General features: G+C 39.7%; 1 protein-coding gene across 3 annotated transcripts in view; it reads left to right on the forward strand.

Moving 5' to 3' along the window:
* Kiaa0319l (KIAA0319 like) overlaps positions 1-22064 on the forward strand; it is a 104085-nt gene that overhangs the window by 65495 nt on the left and 16526 nt on the right. For all 3 annotated transcript variants that reach the window (XM_047539243.1, XM_047539249.1, XM_047539251.1), the window contains exons 4-12: positions 1539-1785; positions 5249-5350; positions 8758-8855; positions 11634-11721; positions 12984-13076; positions 15217-15349; positions 18329-18557; positions 19776-19899; positions 20476-20608. In XM_047539243.1, the coding sequence (XP_047395199.1) occupies positions 1539-1785; positions 5249-5350; positions 8758-8855; positions 11634-11721; positions 12984-13076; positions 15217-15349; positions 18329-18557; positions 19776-19899; positions 20476-20608 (1247 nt within the window). The remainder of the gene's footprint in view (positions 1-1538; positions 1786-5248; positions 5351-8757; positions 8856-11633; positions 11722-12983; positions 13077-15216; positions 15350-18328; positions 18558-19775; positions 19900-20475; positions 20609-22064) is intronic.

Consider the following 22064-nt stretch of genomic DNA (forward strand, 5'->3'; position numbering starts at 1 on the left):
CCTGCTGTTGCTTTACTTCTTCAGACCCAAACAGTACAATATGACCTTTTCACTTCCCTGCATACACCCTTTAATTGCTCACCAAGCTGGCTCCTTAACCTGGCCTATAGCCGCCTTCTGTGGCCCTTACCTGTCTGTCTAGCTAATCATCCATTGCCTCCTGCTTCTTACTTTGCTTTTGGCTCTCCGTTCCCAGAACAGACCATGCTAATTTCATTTCTTGTGCCTATACTTATTATCTTCCCTAAGTCTTTTGTTTAGTAAACAACTTTATCCTTTAAAGCCCAGCTTAGGACTCTTTTTATCCAGGATGTACTTTTCTTTTTTAAAATTTATCCTTCTCCATGCCCTCCCTCTCTCCAAGGGAGAGGGGGTTAAGTACCTTCAGTTAGTTTCTTTGGTTCACCATAACTTTTATAAATATATTTACCATTTTGACTTATTATGTTTTTAGTTCTTACTCCACCACTTGTTGAAGACAATAATTAGTTTTATTTATATTTTGGATCCACACAGCCTGTTCCATAATAGGGGCTCAAAAAGTATGTTGGAAATATTGACTATAAATGTTAAGAAGATACAAAAGTATACATAGTCTGGTTATTATTCTTTTATTTTAAATAAAAACTCTCCTTAGAAAAGAACTGAGATCAGGTATGGTGACATGTGCTTGTATCCCAGCTATTTAGGAGACCAGAGGATCGCAGGTTCCAGTTCCAGCCCAGCCTTGGAAATTTAGTGAGACCCTGTCTCAAAATAAGAAATTAAAAAAGGACTGGGAAATGTAGCTCAGTGGTAGAGAAACTTAGGTTCAATCCCAGTACCAGCAGGGGGAAAAAGTGATATAAATCTTCTCAGTTATTTTTCTTTTCTCTTTCTCCTCCTGTCCGCCCCACCTGTGTGTGTGTGTGTGTGTGTGTGTGTGTGTGTGTGTGTGTTTCTGGAGATTGTGCATGCTAGGAAAATGCTCTACCACTGAACTACATCCCCAGATTTTATATCAACATTTTAAACACTGTTTTTCTTTGGGTGGTTTGTTAGCTTTCCATTGCTGAAAACAGAATACCTGAAATAAACAAAAGGTGAAAAGATTTATTTTGGCTCCATTTTAGAGGTCACTTGGTTCTATCGTTTGGGCCTGTGGTGAGGCAGCGCATCAATGTTGAGGAATATATGGTGAAGCAAAGCTGCTCATCTCATAGCAGCTAGGAATCAAAAAGAAGGAGGGAGGAAGAGGCCAGGCGCAAAATATAGCCTTCAAAGACATGCTCCCAGTGACTTACTTCCTTCAACTAGACCCTGCCTCCTAAAGTTTCTACCAACTCCCAGTTGTGTCACCAACTGGGGACCAAATTTTCAACACATGAGCCTTTGGGGGACATTCCAGATCCAAACCATTAACAGGTAGCAAGATTAATTCTTTAATATTTTTTGCATTTTTGTGTCTTCAGGAAATCATTTAATGTACTAATATTTCATGGGATATAACCTGAGAAACTAACTTTTGCTGACTCAAATTATTTTTTACATTTCTTTAGGTCCCGAAGGCAGTTACAATTTCCAGTCCCTTAACCACAGACCTGACTGCAGAGATTGCCGGTCAGCCAAAGAGTGTATCAGTCCAACCTGAAACATCAGAGGATCCTGGAACTATGCCCAGCACTCAGCAAGTAAAAAGTCCTGGGAAAATCCAAACTGCTATCCCTCTTCCAGTGGCTCCCACCTACATTTATACCACTCCTACCCCCCAGGACTCCTTCCAGAGCACCTCAGCACCCTACCCAGGTGAGGCCCTTTGATCCTGCTCTTGGAGATAGGATGGAAAAGTGAAGTATTCAATCCAAATGTTTGGTTTTCTCTGCTTTTAATTGATTTGAGTATATGTATAACTCAGAAATAGAATTACTGGATGATTTGATAATTCTACTTTTAGTGGGTTTTTTGGTTGGTTGTTTTTGTTTTGGTACTGAGCATTGAATCCATGGTGCTTTACTACTGAGCTACATCCCCAGCCCTTTTTATTTTCTATTTTGAGACAGAGTCTCACTCAGTTGCTGAGGGTCTCACTAAATTCTTGAGGCTGGCCTTGTGATCTTGTGATCTCCTATCTCTACCTTCTGAGACACTGTCCTTATAGGCATGTGCCCCATGCCCAGCAAAAGCATCTTTGTATATTTATTTTTTTATTTTTGGCACCAGGGATTGAACTCAGGGGTACTCAATCACTGAGCCACATCCCCAGCCCTATTTTGTGTTTTATTTAGAGACAGGGTCTCTCTGAGTTGCTTAGTGCCTCACATTGCTGAGTATGGTTTTGAACTTGCGATCCTCTTGCCTCGGCCTCCTGAACTTCTGGGATTACAGGCGTGTGCCATCACACCTGGCAAACATCTTTGTTTTTAAAGCAATCCATAGGAAGGAGATTTATATATAGTGTTACCTTAACAAATTTGTGCTTCATAGGTACTGCTCTAAGGTATTAGGAGGAAGTGCTTAATTAATGGTTAATAGTTAATCCTAAAAAAGTCAAGAGGGTGAAGTAAAGCCAATAAAAGTACATTTTTGCCAATTTTTAATTTCCTAGGGTCTTTTTTGGTGGTACTGTTACTTGAAATTTTAGTGTTTAAATTCTTAGGCACCAAAGTAACTTTCAGTGTAATTGTAAAGGGTTTGAGTTGGACTGCCTTGACTGTCCATTTTTTCGTTCATTGCACTCTCTCTATGATTTCCCTTTTTGTTTTTTTGAAAGTTACTTCAGAGAGCTCTTATTCCATCTCCTGGGGCCATCCAGAGGCTGCAGCTTCCATAAAGGATGGTTTCATTTTTCTCCAAGTGCAATGTTCCCAAACAGAGGCAGATAAATCTCAAGTTTCATATTTATCTGGGAAGCCCTTTTCACCTCTGTATTAAAATACGAGTTGACCAGTCTGGTGTTTTCTTTAAGCTCTCCTAGCATTGAAGTATCATACGAAATGAAGATTTATTGTCAGAGAAGAAATAAAATTTATATAATCAGTAGTTCTCAATAGTCTGCAAGCATTTTTGATTGTTATAACTGATGGGTGGGTGGAACTATTTTTTTTTTTAAATTTCTGACTGCATTTTTATTCAGTTAGTTTAAAATATTTTTTGTTGTTGTTGTAGATGGACTGAATACTTTTATTTTTATTTATTTATTTTTATGTGGTACTGCTGAAGATTGAACCCAGTGCCTCATACGGACTAGGCAAGCACTCTACCACTGAGCTACAGATCCAGCTCCCTGGGTGGTACTATTGCCATGTAGTGGGTAGGAGCCATTGATACTGCTAACCATCATACAGTGCTCAGGACAGTCCCCCTACCCCCAGCAAAGGATTTTCTGTTTCAGAATGCCAGTAATGCCAAGGTTGGAAAACCTTGACATAAGAGGAATGGCTGGTGAATGGTATAAGAACAGTTCATAGCTATTTACAGTCTTGGGTGTTCCAAAGTGCTAAAGCAATTCAAGAAGTAGATCAGTTGAACTGAAATGGTCTGGGAAGATTTTTTTGGAGGCAGTTTAAAGCTAGAAACAAAATGCCATATTTAGAATACAGAAAGGCAAACATTCCAATGAAAAATAGCTTTAGTAAAGTCCCCAGGAGTGGACCATGGTTTCTGTGGAGCACAAAAGGAAAAAACAGTGTAACTTAGAGGCAGAATTGGATAAGGAAAGCTGAGTCTGTGAGATCAGATCATGATGGTTCTGTAGTGCCAAGTTAGAAGTTTGGCTTTAACATAGTATGGGAGCAGGGGTCTTAAATAGGAGAGTAACGTGGTGGATGAGTATTTTAGAAAAGACTAATGGTGAGGGTGTTTTATGAAAATAGAGTGGATTCGAGTGGGGAGAGCTAGGAGAAGGGAGATCAGTAACAACTAGAATGGAGAGAAAGTAAGGCAGGCCTTATGACTGACATTCATTTTTCTTATTTATGTATCTTATTAAAAAGTTATTTAGTTATTTATTATTTATAAATATATGAAAAAGTGTTCAACATGTCTAGTAATTAGAGAAATGCAAATTAAAACAACTCCAAGATTTCATCTCACTCCAATTAGAATGGCTATTATCAAGAACACAAACAATAATGGATGTTGGCATGGATGTGGAGAAAAAGGCACACTTTTACATTGCTGGTGGAGTTGCAAATTTGTGCAGCCTCTCTGGAAAGCAGTGTGGAGAATCCTCAGAAAACTTGGATTGGACCCACCTTTTGACCCAGTTATCCAGTTATCCACTCCTTGGTTTATACCCAAAGGACTTAAAATCAGCATACTACAGTAACGCAGCCACATCAGTGTTTTATAGCAGCTCAATTCACAATAGCTAGATTGTGGAATCAACCTAGATGCCCTTCAACAGATGAATGGATAAACTGTGGTGTGTATGCACAATGGAATATTATTCAGCCCTAAAGAAGAATAATATTATGGCATTTGCAAATAAATGAATGGAATTGGAGAATATCATGCAAAGTGAAATAAGCCAATCCCAAAAAACCAGAGGCTGAATGTTTTCCCTGATAAGTGAATGATAATATATAATGGGGATTGGGGGATAGGGAGTGAGAGAAGAATGGAGGAAATTTATGTCAAAGGAAATGAGAAGGAGGTGGGTATGAAAAATAGTGGAATGAGACAGACATCATTACCCTATGTACATTCATGTATGATTACATGAATGGTATGAATCTACATCATGTACAACCGTAGAAACGAAATGATGTACCCCATTTGTGTACAATGAATTAAAATGCAGTTTGTAAAAAATAAAAAAAAAAGTTATTTATCAACATAAAGGCAATCCTTGAAACAGGATTTGAACTCTTTGGAAAGTATTGTATAAAGAGGACTTAGGGACTGGCCGTAATTAAAATACAGTGCAGATAAAGAGAGATGGGAGGAAAAGTAAAATAATATGGTGTGATGATAACCAAGAACTTTAAGAGGGAGACAGCAGGAGTAAAGTCCTCCAAGGTGATGGTGGAGATTGAGTTAAGCCGTTAGATTTACTAAGCAGCCACTTGTTGATGACCTTAAGAGATCCTTTTCAATGGAAAAGTAGAGACAGAATCAAACTTCGGGGGATTAGAGAATAGAAAAATAATTAGGAAATGAAGGCCATAGCTGAATATTGTTCAGGAAAGGAGTCTGATCACAAAGGAAGGAGAGAAATGGTATAGTCTAGATCTATTTCTTATTTCTGATATTTTTATTTTATTTCTAGTTATCAAGGAACTGGTGGTATCTGCTGGGAAGAGTGTCCAGATGACCCTGCCTAAGAATGAAGTTCAATTAAATGCATATGTTCTCCAAGAACCACAGAAAGGTAAAAATTCCTTTATACTTGGGTTACGTTTCAGTGTACAATATCCATATACCTCAACTCACTCTTTACAAAATAGTCCTGTGAAGATAGGATATAACGTGTGGGAGAACAAATATTTCTGGAGTACAAGAGGCAATAGGGTTTGAGATGTTAAGCCTGGGTTCAAATCCCAGCTTAGCCAGTCTTTAACTGAATGATTTTAAGCAAATGACTAAACTTCTCTGAGTCAGTCTCTGTCTCTTTTTGTAAAATGAATAATAAATAATTTCTACTTCATAAGGTTACTGTGAGGGCAAAATGAGATACTATATAAATCACCTAGTTCAGTGCCTAGCATATAGCTGATACTCATTACATAGATCTTACATCTTAGGTTGTATTATACCTATTTATTTGCTTATTTATTTTTGGTATTGGGGATTGAACCCACTGAGCTACATGGCTCACTGGCTCACTGGCTTTACCACTGAGCTACATCCCTAGTCCTTTTTTTTTGAGACAGTCGTGCTAAATTGCTGAGGATCTTGCTAAATTATTGAGGCTGGCCTTGAACCTGTGATCCTCCTGCCTCAGCCTCCTGAGTCACTGTAATTAGAGGCATGTGCTACCACTCTCAGCTATTTTACCCATTGAAAGAGGAAGAAATTGTGACTCATTAACCTGTTTATTTTGGCCAAACAACTAGCAAATAGAAAATGTAGAACTTGGAGAGAAGTTATTCAAGACTACTAACATAGGTTTGTCACTTAAAAAAAATTGTTATACAAAATTCAAATTTATAAAATGTATATTTCTTAAAAAAATTTTTTTTGGACTGGTCATTGAACTCAGGGATGCATTACACCACTGAGCTCTATCCACAATCCTCTTTTTATTTTTTATTCTGAGATAGGGTCTTGCTAAGTGCTGAGGGCCTTGCTAAGTTGCTGAGGCTGGCCTTGAACTTGTGATCCTTCTCCCTCAGCCTCCCAAGACACTGGAATTACAGGGCCATGCCTGGTCAGATTTATAAAATATATAAATGAGTTGGTGATTAATTCACTATTTAAGGAAAGTTTTGTAACATGAGCATTCTTTCACCTTTGAAGTATATTTTCCCACAACAGTTTGACTTATAAACACAAACATTTTCTCTTAAAACTACCTATGACATGAGTGAAGCATTGGAAAATTATTGTGTTGGATTTATGTTACTCTCATTAGAAGATTAGTCAAATAGAATGCTCTTCCCTATTCAGGATGGGTCCTTCCATTTCATGCACTTGTTTCTAACACAAAATTCTTAATTTCTGGGTCTAAAACCAAATACTGTATTTATGCAAAAAATACTTTTCTAGAACTCAAATCCCTCCTCTGGCCAGTATTTCTGCTCTCAAATTGAGGTTTTATTACCAATTCATTCTACCTTTAGAGAAACTCTTTCCTTTCTTTCTTGGGTGGTAAATTACAGTGAGTAGATTTGGTGGCCTTTGAAGATGGAGTTAAGAGCTGTCTTGACCAGTGTATGAGAGATTTGCTGGGCTCTGCTTTTTTTTTTTTCCTTCAGTGCCGGGGTTTGAACCCAGGGCTCTGTGCATGATAGGTAAATGCTTTCCTACTAACTACATCCCCAGCCCTGCTTTATTTTTTTCTAACCTGTATTTGCATATACATTTCTTTGAATTACTGTCATCTTGTAGATCAGTGTTCCAAAACACATCCTTCAGATACAGATTCTTTTTATCTCTTCTCTGCCCAGTTCTTCAGCTTTAATTAAATCCATGCAATAAATGGTCTAAAACTTTACAAGATTGGGGGCACTGAGGCAAGGCAAATTCTGCATACTCTTTGGACTTCTCCTGCCCTGTGGCAGCCCATTAGAATCCCTGAGGAGTTCAAAGGTTAGTTTCAGACTACTGCCCTAAATCATTATAGTCAACATTCTAACAGACCTATACTCTGTTTTTCTTATCCTTGGGCAAATTTCTGCCTGTAAGGCATAATTCTTCCCCTCAGCTTCTCTGTCCTAGGAATATCTTCCCTTTTTGACATTGCTGTTACTAGCTTTGCTTTACTTTTGGTACTGGAACTGAACCCAGTGGCACTTTACAAGTGAGCTGCACTCCCAGTTTTTTGTTTTGTTTTTATTTTGTTATTTTGAGACAGGGTCTTGCTAAGTTGCTGAGGCTGTCCTTGAACTTGCAATCTTCCTGCCTCAGCCTTCTAAGTCTCTAGGACTACAGGTATGCACCACCATGCCTAAGTGCAAGCTTTAGTTATTTAAAAATGATCGGTTCCCAAACTAGTGAGCATTTATTTTCTGTGTGGAAAAGCATTTCCAATTAGAGTTGGAAAAAATGTGTCTCAGCATGAGTCCTGTCTCTGCTGCTTCTTACTGCTTCTCCTGACCCAACTTTTTGTGTATACATTTGTGAAAGCAGCTGGGACTGACAACTCTCCAAAACTACTAGTTTGCTGACATGAGGAAGATCATGAGTCCCAGGCTTATAAAATAACATCTGGTCTTCAGATGAAGGATATCTAGGAATTAAGACAGAAAGTGTGCTAACTTTAACACTTAAACTCGTGAAAGAAAGAGATGACTGCCCTCTGCTAAGAATTTGAGGTTTCTTTTTTTTCTCTTTTTGGATAGTCACTAAACCTTTCTACCAAATCCTACCCTTCCCTAGCCAGAAATGCAATTTATCCCTCTTCCTCCCAAATTGAGACCAGTTTTACTGGGCGGGATTCCATTTAGATAACAGGATTTTACCCTTGTGCTACCAGGTGATATAGTCTGAGCTGCAAATGAGGACCGTTTAATGTTTCATTTGATCTTAATTAATTTCAGTGGGGCCTGTTTTAAATGGGCCATGCCCTACCATCTTCTGCAGTGTGTTATTTAGCTCAGCAGGAATGAAGTAGCTCTTTTAACTCACTAGGGTGTGATGACCTCAGTGAGAGGAGCATTGTTAGCACTCTGTAAAAAGCTATTTTGGAACCATGTTATTTAGAAGTCATTGCTGTTCTTTGTTGCAAAAGAAGTTTTGCAAGAAAATGGCCTTTGTTCCCAATGAGCTCACCTATAGAGTTGGTAGGGCATGTGTTTTCAGTGAGATGCCATACTCCAGCAACCTGCACATTTAAGGGAGGATTGACCTGAGGGTGGGATGGGGCAGAAATGAGCATAGTTAGCAGAGAGAGGATGGAAGAAGCCTTAATTTGAGCCAAGTCAGCAGAATCCACCCTTTATTTCAGCAGACAGTTTGGTTTCCCTGCAGGCTTTGGGGGTACAGACTTAAAAACGAAGGCCTTGTCAAGATTTAAAAGAGATTCATTATTGGCAGCCTTTAGAAAAGATTTGCTATTGGCAGCCTCTTTGTGTGTAGGTGTGTGTTTTCATGATTTTCATAACTGCCCTTCTATAGGAGAAACCTACACCTACGACTGGCAGCTGATTACTCATCCTAGAGACTACAGTGGAGAAATGGAAGGGGAACATTCCCAGATCATGAAACTATCCAAGGTGAATTTGCTTCCTTTCATTTGCAGGACTAAGGCAGAGTGGGTGACTACATTCTAAAATAGATAGTATAGAATTTTCTGTCCACACTGAAGTTGGGAATAATATTTCAGAAGTGAACCCTTCAAGTCTGACTGGCTGACATCCAGTGTTTGTTAGTGTATGATTCTCAAATTTTCATTTATGGTGAGAAGACTAAACCAGTATGGCAATGATAGCTGAAAATAAACACTAAACAGCTTTGAAAGGGTAGCATAAGGATTTTAGAATTCGGGAGATAGGCTAGGTTATTTGTGGCCACATGACTGTGTACATTGACTCAGTCCCTTTGGGAATCCATATAGTTATTAAGAGCCATAAAAATGTTAATTTTCTTTGGCCCTTACTGATTCATTCATTAAATGGACAGTTATTCTTCATACACTGGTTATGTGGCTGCCATTGGAGATTAACCAGTGAATTAATCATATTTCAATGTTCAAGGTAATGGAGGCACCTAGGAAGTAGGGAAGGCTAACACGTGATGCACTAGGTCAGTGCAGGGTTCATTGGAGGCCCAGAAAGTTAGAGTAGATTTCTTAAGAGTTTGCCTACTTGGGTCTGAAAGGTGACTGACTTCCTGGGTAAAGGGTGGAGGGAACATAACCCAAGAAAAAGAAGCAGCATGTTCATTGGGCCAAGAATGAGAGAGAAAACGTGGGGAGCAATACGTGGTTCAGCCTGAGTGGACGCTCATGTTTGAGAAGAACAGTGGCATAAGTCAGCTGGAGAGATGCAGGGCCAGACGAGGTGAGCAGAGCCTCATATGCAGATTAAGGACTTTGAATCTCATCTAGAGGGAGGGAATAGGGAGCTTTTGAAAGGTTTTAAGTAGAAGAAAGATGTGTTCAGATTTTCAATTTGAAGAGATCACCCTGTCCTCAGATTGGAGATGAAACTATGTGGTGAGACCAATGAAGATTGCATAGAAAACTTAAGTGGGAAATGGTACTATCCTGAGTACAAAAACTAAATAAATGATATTAAATGAGAAACCACCAATTGAGCTCATACCATATGCCACACATGGTGCTGATTGTTTTACTCAATTATTTCTTCTAATTGTCATAATATCCCCAAGATGTAGGTGTTAGTATTTGTTTTACAAATAACAAAACTAAAATTTTAAAAAAGGAGGTGGTTTGGCCAAAGTTCACAGAGACATTAAACAGTAGATTTGAACCAGAGATATAATTCCATACTTTAATAACTAATATGATGAGTAGTTAAAAACCAAGGTGATGGTTTGATCCCCAGTACCACACAAAAATAATAATAATAAAATAAAATAACTAAGGTGTGGCAGTATAAATGGAGACGAGTGAGTGGAGGTAAGCTTGATAAAATGTGATGATCAGTGATTTGTGTGGGGTGTTGGGGTAGAGAAGACTAGGATGATTGTAGCTTTTTTGGCTTAGGCACCTGAATGAATGTTCACTGGAATAAGGAGCAGAGAAAGGGTAGCAGATTTGGGGGAAATTTTTAGATGATTAGTTTGCTTTCAGGTGGAGTGAGCTTAGGTACTTATGAGACATTTGAGTGGAGTTGTCCCAATAGCAGCTGGGGGAAAGAAACTAGAGACTGGAGACATCTGAGCTAGAAAGATATCAAATAGCTAATTGAAGCTAGAGTCATAGATAAGATCAGCCAGGGAGAATGTTTGGAGTGAAGAAATAGGCAGACTGAGGTTGGAATCCTGGGATGTGTTCTCATTTAAGGGATGGTAGGTAGGGCAAGCTGGAGGAAATAAGGAGTAGGTACAGAAGAGAAAACCAGGAGGAAAGCATTACAAGGGCGAGAGTGGTCAGAAATGCTACCTGTGCCCAATTAGTGTTTATCCAAAGGAGATAAGTCAAAAGAAATGTTATCCCTCATTTTTCTTGAGGATGTTCATTACAGCATTAGTCATAACAGTAAGTTTGGAAGTGCCCCAAGCATCCAACAATGTGAAATGTTTATGACACATTTATTATTCATAGTCATTAAAGTGAACATTAAAAAAGACTATATCCTAATAGGAAAAGGGTTCATGCTAAATGAGTAGAAAAAAGAACAATAAAAAGTTTGATATTTTGGTTTCTTAGCTAGACTTGAATACCACTGAAAACTGAACTGCTCGAATTTCGTTTTTATAAGTGGGAATCTTGATTTATTTCCAGACCCCAACCCTAGATAGTGACTGGTATATGATTGATTCTCAATAAATGTTTGTTGAATGAACTGGATAAAACTAGTTTTTTCATGTGGTCAAGGATTGGAAGGAAATGGAGAAATACGATGAGTTGATTGTTAGGGTAATGAGATGGTAGGTGATTTTTATTGCCCCCTTTTATGTTATGTTCATATAGTTAATAGAAGTCAGGAGGGAAAACTAGATATTTGGGAACTATTTGGAATTTTTACAAGATGTTTTTCTTTGAAGAGATGATTATTTTAATTTCATAACTCTGTGATGTAGGATGGTTGGGCCCTTAATGTTCTGAAAAGAAAATGGGAGTACAGAGAGATTGAAATCCCTTCTGTTATTCTAGAGGCAGCTAGTAATAAGACTCACATTAAAAGCTATGTTTCTTTTTAGTTTAACTCATTGTTTAATCTCTTCAGCTAGTTTACTTTTTCCATTTTGAAAATAGGATGAGGAGAGTGCAGGATTCAGTCTGCAAAAGCTCAGATAGTTATGTTGTCTTAAATACAATTGCTGTTCTTGGTGGTTGTCTGAAAGATCCTCTCTCGCTTCTGCAGCTGACTCCAGGCCTGTATGAATTCAAGGTGATCGTAGATGGTCAGAATGCCCATGGGGAAGGCTATGTGAACGTGACAGTGAAGCCAGGTACGTGTTTCCAGCCACCACTCTCATTTCTTTCTCTGAAAGACTCCTGAAGAGAAGGAAATTTGACTTTTGGGTTTTTAATCCCATCCTTTTTTCATGAAGTATTTATCAGGCATTTCCTAATTCAGGGTAGTAAGAGGCTATGTCAGCAAAGTACGTATTTGTTCCAAGTGTTCTAGTTGGAACACTGGACTGGGCAGGGAAACATTAGTCACTGCGTCCACAGTGCAGTGTGCCCTAAGCAATAACCTACCTACCACAGTACTACTCCAAGTGGGGCCATGCCGAGAGAGGAACCCAGGAGCCCAGAAGCATGCAGAAGAACCCATCAAGTGACCAGTTCTTTCTTATATCTTTCCAGAGATGTGGGCCTTTGTACACAGAATTTCTCATTTAGACCTTAGTCTCTTTCGCCTTGGAAACCAAATCCATCCTGTCATTCTTTTAAAATGAGCCACTGTTGGCACATCATAGTGCAATAGCAAGGTATAAAGTATCTTGTTTTGCATTTTCAGAGAAATTTGGAAGCTAGAGAATAGTACACGTACTAGCACAAATTAATACTGTTTCCTGCCTTTTTTCTTAATAGATTTTCTTTTCATTTCTTGAGTTTTGTAGCCGATGTAATCTTTTTACCTTCTTTAAAATGTGGTCGTGGTCAGGAGGCTGGGGATGTAGCTCAGTGGTAGGGCCCTTATCTAACATGAGCAAGTCCCTGCTTCAGTCCTCAATATGAGGATCAACCTGTAGACTGATCATTTCTCAAAGAAAAGGCCACTGGATTTGTAGCTCACAGTCATTCATTCAGGTGGACCAGCGTGGTTTGTGACCTTCCCTTATACAGCCGTAGTCACCCCCTACACCATCAACTTGGGGATGGTTGAGAAATCACCCATTATCTTTTCAGTATTGTCTGTGCCAAGGAATGGTTTGTTTGCCAAGGTTTTTATTACACAAAGCTTGTTTGTTGTGCATCTCTCTCAGGCCAGCCTGAAAGCAGCCACTGACTGCTCTTGAGCTGGATACACAAGAGCATTGAGAGCATGCACAGGGCACAGTCTTAGGAGTGGTCAGGTTTGAAAGAGGCCTGTACATTCCCAGGTTTCTTACGTTAGAATGGCAACCTGGACTTTAACATCTGGTGATACTTAAGCCGTCAATTATTGTAATGAAGCTGATTTATAACCCACTTGGATATGACTCGACCTTCTTAGAATTTGTAAAGTTCCCTTCCCAATTTCTCCTGGGTCACTTTCTTGCAGAACCCCGTAAGAATCGGCCTCCAGTTGCTATTGTGTCACCCCAGTTCCAGGAGATCTCTTTACCAACCACATCTACAGTCATTGATGGCAGCCGTGAGTACTTGTCTAAATGGGACAGAATGTGCTCACAGTGTACTCTCATAGAAAACTCTGGTAGAAGGTTCAGGATCAGCTGCATTCTGCTTGAACCAATCTTCTTGACCATGTTATGGGTCTGAAGTAACTGACAGGACAGGCCCTATTAAAATCCCCAATGGCTTGTTTGAAATGATACTTCTGTTCTAAGATGCAAGAAAGTGGGGTTATACATGTATTTAGAATTACTTTAGTTGAAATTGTCTGTTTTTCAGATTTGCTTTGATGGTTTCCTTTCTGGGCTTTGGGAACAATATTTCTTGCTGTCATGCTAGATAAGTAATTGAGAGGCAGGACCTGGGAGCACTCACTCTGCCATTAGTGCCTAATAAGATTGTGAGCCTTCTCCTGGGGAGACTCAGAATGCTCTCCATGCCTTCCTGGACTCACTACCATTTTACTCTTCAGAGTAGCATCACCTGATGGGTGACAGGAGAGGATTTCTGGGTCTTAGATCTTGATCTTTGCAGTGTGTGCAGGAGGTTTCAATCCCATCTTCTCAGTGGTATTCTCTTGGTTTCTTTTGAGACTCATTAAGGCTCCATTACCCTGTCTTGGCACCAACAGTGGTTTTTGTCAGATGTATTCACTGCTTTGGCAGAGGACCCTCTAACAAGGTTAAGCATTTCTTGTCATTGGTTTTGGCAAGAGAAATAGAAGAATAGAAGCCAAGAGGGAAGAGACAGAACAGGAGGAAGCACTTATAGAAAGTGTTCATATAGCACTGTTATTTTATAGTTTTTGAATAGGTCAAAGTTAAATAATACATAAAGGTACGCAGTGAAAAGAATCATACCATCCCTGTCTCCCAACTATTCAGTTTTTCTCCAGACAACCAATGGTATTGTTTTATGTATCCTCTCAGAGATTTTTTTATGCATATATAAGAAAATATGTATATAGTATTATCCTCTTGTTTACACACAACACATGTGTAAACATTGATAACACATTATATGCACTATTGTATATGTATGTGCTTGTTTTTCTGTTAGAGAATTTTTCTCAATCAGTGCATGAAAAGCTTATTCTTTTAGCAATTACACAGTGTTTCTTTATATGGCTATTTAATTTCATTGTGTGACTATATACTTGTTTTTGATCTCTGATGAACATTTAGACTTCATTTTTTTCTTTTGCTATTACAAACATTATCATAAATCTTGTCAACATGATCTTTAACATATATATAGTACATCTATAGAGTAAATTCCTAGAAGGATTCGTTGCTGAATATAATTTCATTGTATGAATACAAACTTTCAATCTCTAGGATGACCATTTATATTACTTTGATTCTTTTGCTATTACAAATGTTATCATAAATAATATTGTCAACATGATGTTTAACACATGTGTAGTGTATCCGTAGAATAAATTCCTAGAAGAATTGCAGGAACAAAGATATATATTACCAAAGTACTCACTGTGGAATAACTAGTTGTATCAGTTTATGCTTCCACCATGACTAATGAGAGGTCCTTTTTCCATACATTTACCTATATAATGTTCTGTGAAGCTTTTTTAAAAACAATCTGATAGGTTCAAAAGTGATATATCAAGTGTAATTTTAATTTGTTTCTTTTTAATGAAGTTGAGTATGTTTTTATGTTTTTAAGAATTACTGCTTTTCATCTAGGCATGGAGGTACACACCTATAATCCTGGTGACTTGGGAGGCTGAGGCAGGAGGATCACAAGTTGGAGGCCAGTCTGAGCATCTTAGCAAGACCGTGTCTCAAAATAAAAAATAAAAGGGGTTGGAGGTGTAGCTCAGTGGTAGAGTACCCCTGGTTCAATCCTCAGTACTGGGTTTGGGAGGGAAATTCTTTCTTTCTTTCTTTCTTTTTTTTTTTAACAGTAATATTTTAATCAGAGGTGTCCTGTGTTGGAGTTCCTAGAAAACAATGCTGTGGAATATTCATAGAGAGACAGAATGACCCAATATTTCTAGGAAAGAAACACTCTAGAGAGATATCTGTAATTTCATGAGGTTTTACTAGCTTGAAATCTCTGAGGTAGTTGCCCTGGTTTGCGTAAACTGGTAAGTGCTGGGACCCAGCATTTTCATGTTGTAAACAATGTTCTTTGTGGTTCAGAAAGCACTGATGATGATAAAATCGTCCAGTATCATTGGGAGGAACTTAAGGGGCCTCTGAGAGAAGAGAAAATTTCTGAAGATACAGCCATATTAAAACTAAGCAAGCTGGTCCCTGGGAACTACACCTTCAGGTAAGTTAGGATTCAGTGTCAGGTTGGCCAGAGACCATCCTTTTTTTCCCTCCTGTATTTGGCATTCCTGTATGAGTCTGACAAATGTCAGTTCACTGTGGATCTGACTGATAGTAAGCCTTTAGTTTCATTGGTTCTGTGAGCCATAGAGTGCTTGTGATCACAACAATGGTAATTGCTCAGGGCACAGAGTTGGTCTAGTAGATCATGATCCACCATAGTCAGTACTTTTCAAAGCTTTATGTGGGAGATCTCCAACTATCTTCTAGGATTTCCACCATTAAGTGAGAGGACCCATCTCCTTTGCCTTTTCTCAGGTATAATCCAGAATTTCTCAGGTCTAATCCATCTTGTCAAAACTTCCTCAGCTCCAGATGCCTTATAGTCTTTACTTTTGGCTAGTGGTTTGTTTCAATATGATTTGTAGGATCTTTCTTTATTGGGCCTTTTGGGAGGATTTGATTCAAAGAAAGCCCTTCGGGGAACTAGTGTTGACATTTTAGAAAGTGCTTTTTAGGCTTTGAGGCTGACTCTAGTATAATCCTTGTTATATTTGCATAATTCCTTTTGTGTTACAAAGCACTCGTAGATGACCATCATACAAACACCACATGTAGATGTTACTGTCCCCATTTTATAGTTGAGAAAAATGAAACTGCTTGTATTTTGTAACTCTGAGATCACACAGCTAGAAATTAAAAGCAGATTTTCTAATCCCCAAGTCAGGATTCCAGTCTACTCCATTCCTTATCTTGATCCACATATATTTTGGTTATGCTTCCTTGAATGTCTTTCTCAAACTGTTGAAATTCTGCTCATTAGGACAGACTATGACTCTCCTCTTTCCCTCAGTGTTTCACCAGCACCTGCCATAGGGTGACAGCTTATTCATGGGCATCTGTCTTCCTGTAGGTCTGAGATTGATCAAGTTTTAGACTCTGCTAGGGTCACAGAGATGAGTGTTCTAATGCAACCTTTACCATACACATCAATTTGCAAATTCAGACTTAGCAGCATTCTCTACCAGAAGGTAACTTAAAATGAAAAGTTGAATTGGTTTTTACTATAGATTTTTTTTTGCTTTTTTTTTTTTATTGTAAACAAATGGGATACATGTTGTTTCTCTGTTTGTACATGGCGTAAAGGCATAGATTTTTTAAATAGAAAATTTTCCATTTATAGAATTTAGCCTGGGCCAGGTTAATCCTTTTTAAAAATAGGGACAATAATAGCTAATGTTTTTGAACATTTACTGTATGCTAAGTACTGTTCTGAGCTCTTTGCTTATAGTATCTCATTTCATCCTTTTAACTGACATCATGGTTACACTTATTAACATATTTGGAAGTTTGGGCACAAAGAGGTTAAGTAATTTGATCAAGGTCATGCAGCAGTCCGACTCTAGAGTCTGGGCATTTAGCCACAATGGTAGACCACAGGTTGTTGTGTGGATGGGACATTGGGAGCAATTTTTTTTCCCCTAGCCCTCAATATGTTTTTAATCTATGAGATGATGGGTTTGGGATTTGATTAGCATTAAGGCCCAATCTGGTTGTGGTTTGCTTGCCTTCTCCTCTCTCCTAATTTTATATGCCAGTAGCTTCTTTCCTGGGCCGTATATTCAGCTGCTTTTTGGTTCCAGGGTCTGTGCAGGCAGACCAGGGACTGTTTGGGGTGAAAATCAGCAGTGGGCAGCTGCCATTTTGCTGTCTGCCTGTAACCCCCTTCTGTTCTCACACAGGAGATAAGTAGGTATGTTAGCAACAACACACCTGTGAAAACAACAGGGAAACTGGGAAAAGAGGCCAAACATCTGTGACTTTTCCATTTCTAGTACTTGCTGACTTGTACATGTGTGCATGTCCCAGGTTTTTGTGTTTTTTCCCTTAAGGCTGAAATATCAGAAATCCCCTTCAGACCACAGGTAAAAGTGGGATTGCGGGATAAAACCCCAGAGATGTCTGACTCTGTCTAAGGCTGGTGAGAATTAAACAAATCACATGTCTTTTCTATGCTTTTCCTCTTTCTGTCAGCAAAATGGAAGGATCCCAAACCTCCTTGCTTGCTTATGCTCACATTTTGAGGTGGCATGAGAAGCTCTAGGCTGTTCAGCTGGAAGGCATCATTTAGGTAAAAGCCTGCTCTTATAAAAGAACATTTTTTTCTCTTGCAAATCCTGTTTCTCACTGGCACAAACTGTGGGCCTGTTGCGTGGGAGAATTCATTTCCATCTCAAACTCCTGCCTTACCAGAGCCAGCCCTCCTGGTCTGTCCCAAAGGCTGTGTGCCCAGGATGTCCATTCTTATGATATGGACACAGCTAAAACAGGATGTTGGGGACAGTCTGCAGCAGACAGAGTGTGCTCTATATAGTGTGGTGTCTTTGAACTAGGGGTCAGGGATTATCTCTTTGAGGCTAGATTTCTGAGCTTTGGGGAATCAGAGAACTGGGCTTGCATCTTGGCTCACCATGAAGCCCTGGGCATGTTGCTTCTTTTCTCTAAGCCTCCTGTAGAGTGCACTGATGATACCTACTCTATATGGTTGCCGTGAGAACTGTATTAGAATGCATATAAGATCTCAGCATACAGATTCTCGCAGCAGAGCAAACTGGTGCTGGAGACATTCTGCCTGTCAGATCCTGAGTCCACTGCTGTCTAACTGAATGACCTTGAGTAGGTTACTTTTCCTCTCTTTGCCTTGGGCTCCTCATGTGTATAAGGAATAATATGAGGATAATATTTTATAGAGCTTTTAGATGGATCCAATGAGATATAAAGTGCTTGGAACAGTTCCTGTCTCATAGTAAACCCTGAGTCAATGTTAGCATCTTGTGTTACTTTGCTTTTCCAATAGGAAAAGTAAGAAGAGGTAATCCTGCCACCTTGGGATTTCATAGTCTTGATTTTCAATCCTCTAGATTTTTTCCCTCTTCCCAAACACCCATCCCTTATTGCACTCCTCTCTCTGCCCTGATAGCTTGACTGTAGTAGACTCTGATGGAGCTACCAGCTCCACCACTGCAAGCCTGACAGTGAACAAAGCTGTGGATTATCCCCCTGTGGCCAACGCAGGCCCCAACCAAGTGATCACCCTGCCTCAAAACTCCATCACTCTCTTTGGGAACCAGAGCACTGATGATCATGGCATCACCAGCTATGAGTGGTCACTCAGCCCAAGCAGCAAGGGAAAAGTGGTGGAGATGCAGGTAGGAGGGAATGGTTTCTGTCTTCTCTTGTCCAGGGGATGAAGAGCTGCTGGATTGGGTCACCCATTCAAGGTTTATTTCTTTTCCATTTCAATTATGAAAGTCAGATTTGTACATTTAGATTTAAAAAAGAAAATCCAAAAACAAATCCAGAAAGTTTTATGGATCTTTGGTTGACAGGTTAGCAATAATCTTTATCTTAAACCTTTAGTATTGGGGGTGGAAAGATTGATGAGAAACGTAGTTGTTCTGGGTGACTCCAGAGGGTCAACTACTTAGAAGCCACAAGGGTTCAAATCTTGGTGTGCTCTGTTCCCAGTTGGAGTAGATTGTCTGACTCAAGGGTGTCTTCTCTGGAGATACCTAAGAAGAGATTAGATCTGTCACCAGGCAAGTCACATAAGAGGCAAGTCACATAAGTAATAAAGAATACTGTGTGGGACTCTGGTGAGCCAGAGAGCTTAAGTCCTGATTGCAGGGGTCCTCTGCTCTTTGGGTCCAGCTGGCTGTTGCCACATGGAAGTGTGGTTCCAGTATTGCTGGCTAATCCAGCTTTTCAGGAGCAGACAGAAGCTAAGGACTTTATGTGAAAATTTGCAACTTTTAAAATACTATAGACCTGGCCTGCAGGCTGCCAGTTTTGCCCACTGTTCTACAGGAAGCTCCTGTTAGAAGTTGGCCCGGAATTATTTATTATGTTCCTTCTGATATTCAAGATGCTGTTTCTAGCCAGGCACAGTGGTATGCCCCTGTAATCCCAGCTACTTGGGGGACTGAGGCAAGAGAATCTCAAGTTTGAGGCCAGCTGTGGCAATTTAGGGAAGCCCTCAGGAACTTAGCAAGACCCCATCTCAAAATAAAAAAGAAAAAGGGGTGGGGATGTAGCTCAATGGTAAAGCACCCCTGGGTTCAATATCCAGTCCAGGGGGCGGGTGGGGGAGATTTTCTGTGTTTCTAGTTTAGAGACCTGACTTAAAGCCCATATTGTACTTGGGTTTAATTCTTGTAGTGTTAAGTTTTGCTGCTGTTGCAGAATCTTTGCAAGATGTCACTCATGTCTGATCCAGCAGTTACTAATTACATTGAACTGGGAGATAATAGCCCATTACCCACTTAGGTTTAGAAAACTGGGTACATCATTTCTATCAGAGTAAGAATTATTATGGGGTGTTGTGATTCCAGGAGCCCACTTTTCCACTCCTGAATTTCTGTGTGTAGGGTGTTAGAACACCAACTCTGCAACTGTCTGCAATGCAAGAAGGAGACTATACCTACCAACTCACAGTGACTGACACAATAGGACAGCAGGCCACTGCTCAAGTGACTGTTATTGTGCAACCTGGTAAGTTCCATCCCTGGGGTTCAGGCTCTTCTGTTGGTTGGTCCCATTAACCTTGAGGGGTGGAAGGTTTGGGTTCTGAGGTTGTGAGGTTAGGAGCAGAAAGCACCAACCCATGGAGCCTCAAGAGCAACTTCTTTCATCCATTTCCCTCATGCTTTCTTCATGGCTAGAGATGAAGGGTTCTTCCCAGCCTCAGCTTGTGCCTTTACCTTGGCTAGTTACTATACTTTTATATGGGCCTCAGAGGTAGAGGTGACACCATCCCAAATCCTACCATGTTTTTAAAGGTCAGCTTAACTCACTTCTCAGGAAAGCCCCATCTTGTCACTCAAATCTTATAGCATTAGATTTCAGATTTAGCACGGCTTTATAACGGAGCTGTGTTTCTTTCAGAATTGTTGGTATATTTCAGTCTTATATTCTTGATTGTTAGCTCCCTGACATCTCTCCCACATATCTGACATTTCTGTGGGTTAAGAGACAGAGTTCCCATGGCTACCAGAACATGTCTCACTGGGTCCTCTTCTTTCCCACCTGGACTGGCTGCTTTTGACCTCCATGTTTCTCTGTCTCTAGAAAACAATAAGCCCCCTCAGGCAGATGCGGGACCAGATAAAGAGCTGACCCTGCCTGTGGATAGCACAACCCTGGATGGCAGCAAGAGCTCAGATGATCAGAAAATTATCTCCTATCTCTGGGAAAAAACACAGTGAGTGTTGACACAGAACCCTGATCTGTGGAAAGGCTCTAGACCTTGGAGGAGCAGTTTTATTTGCTTTTAAGAGTTGACTTATTTTTATTGGCTTATTCAGGAGGGTCACTGAGAAAGAAATGTTTACAATCCCAAACTTCATCTCTTAAGAAAATAATACCACAAATAATTTTTGCAAGGAAAAAAGAATGCTTGCCATCAGTCAGTCCCCAGGTGGTACCGTATGGTCATGGTGCTTTTGCAGGTACAATCCATTTTCTAAATGCAGTTTAATTACACTTGAGAGGCAGACTAGGAGGGGTAATGGAGCAGAAAATACCATTGCTCAAAATTAACTGGGTAAGGCCAGTGGGGGATGGGGCAAGCAACTATCCAGAGAATTGAAAACAGTCTATTAGATGAAGGCATTTCTCTGTTGTTTTCTGGGAAGACACCATATACCAGTTAATTTAGCTAGAGGCAAAGGCCATAGCCCAAATAATACTAATTAAACTGAAATTACCTAATTCATCCATTCTTGGTTCTTGCAGTTTGTTTCACCTTCTTTAAACCATAACAAATGGAGCTCAGGTTTTATGCAGGATCTCATAGGAAGTGAAAGAATTAAAAGAGTTAAAAGCATTCTTAATTTTCAAAGACAGCAACCATAGGACAGACTGTTATTTATTTTATTTTTTTAATTTACACGCACACACACACACACTTATATGTATTAATTCTTTTTTGAACTAGGGATTGGGGATGGGTGGAAAAGGGCTTTAATTTCATCATTGAAACTTATTTCACTTACAGTTGCTGAGGTGAATGCTAGAAATTATTTCTCCCAGCACTTGTTTCTGATTTTGGAGAACCTAATCTCCCTCAGCCTGCCATGTTTTCTCTTTAATTATTTATTGAAGACAGGCCTGATGAACCTTTGAGCTGAATTTTAGTAGCTTTTGTGGCAGAGAATACTTAGAGAGCTTCATGGAGGAGACTCTTTCAGGAGAGGCTATGCAGGTCAGAGGTAATAAGTTCAAAAAGCAGAATGAACCAAAACTGACTCTGAAGTCTGCAGGTTTCTCTGGTTTGACCTTAATTTGAAGGAAACTTGGGGTATTCAGGACTGCAGCTATGAGCAGCCGTGTGCCTGGATGTTGGCATGCAGGTCCCTCTGCTGGTGCAGGTTGCTCACTGAGCAGGATGCGAGAAGGTGGGATACAGGTGTGCTGGTCCTCTGTGGCCCTGTCCTTGAGGTGGAGGAAGCTTTGCTGATAGAGCTGCTATGAAGAAGATCTTTGTCCTGAGAGGTCCCCTGCAGCCTGAGCCTTTTCCTTTCCTTGATTTTTCCTCAGGAGGGACTTGGGCATGTGGTTAAGAAATGCATTTTGCTTATTTGCTGGCAAGAGATGAACCAACTCCTGAGCCAGAAATACTTTTTAGAAACCTCATTCTTAAATCATTTTGATCATAT

Source organism: Sciurus carolinensis, chromosome 1 (genome assembly GCF_902686445.1).
Source record: "Sciurus carolinensis chromosome 1, mSciCar1.2, whole genome shotgun sequence".
NCBI classification, from domain to species: domain Eukaryota; kingdom Metazoa; phylum Chordata; class Mammalia; order Rodentia; family Sciuridae; genus Sciurus; species Sciurus carolinensis.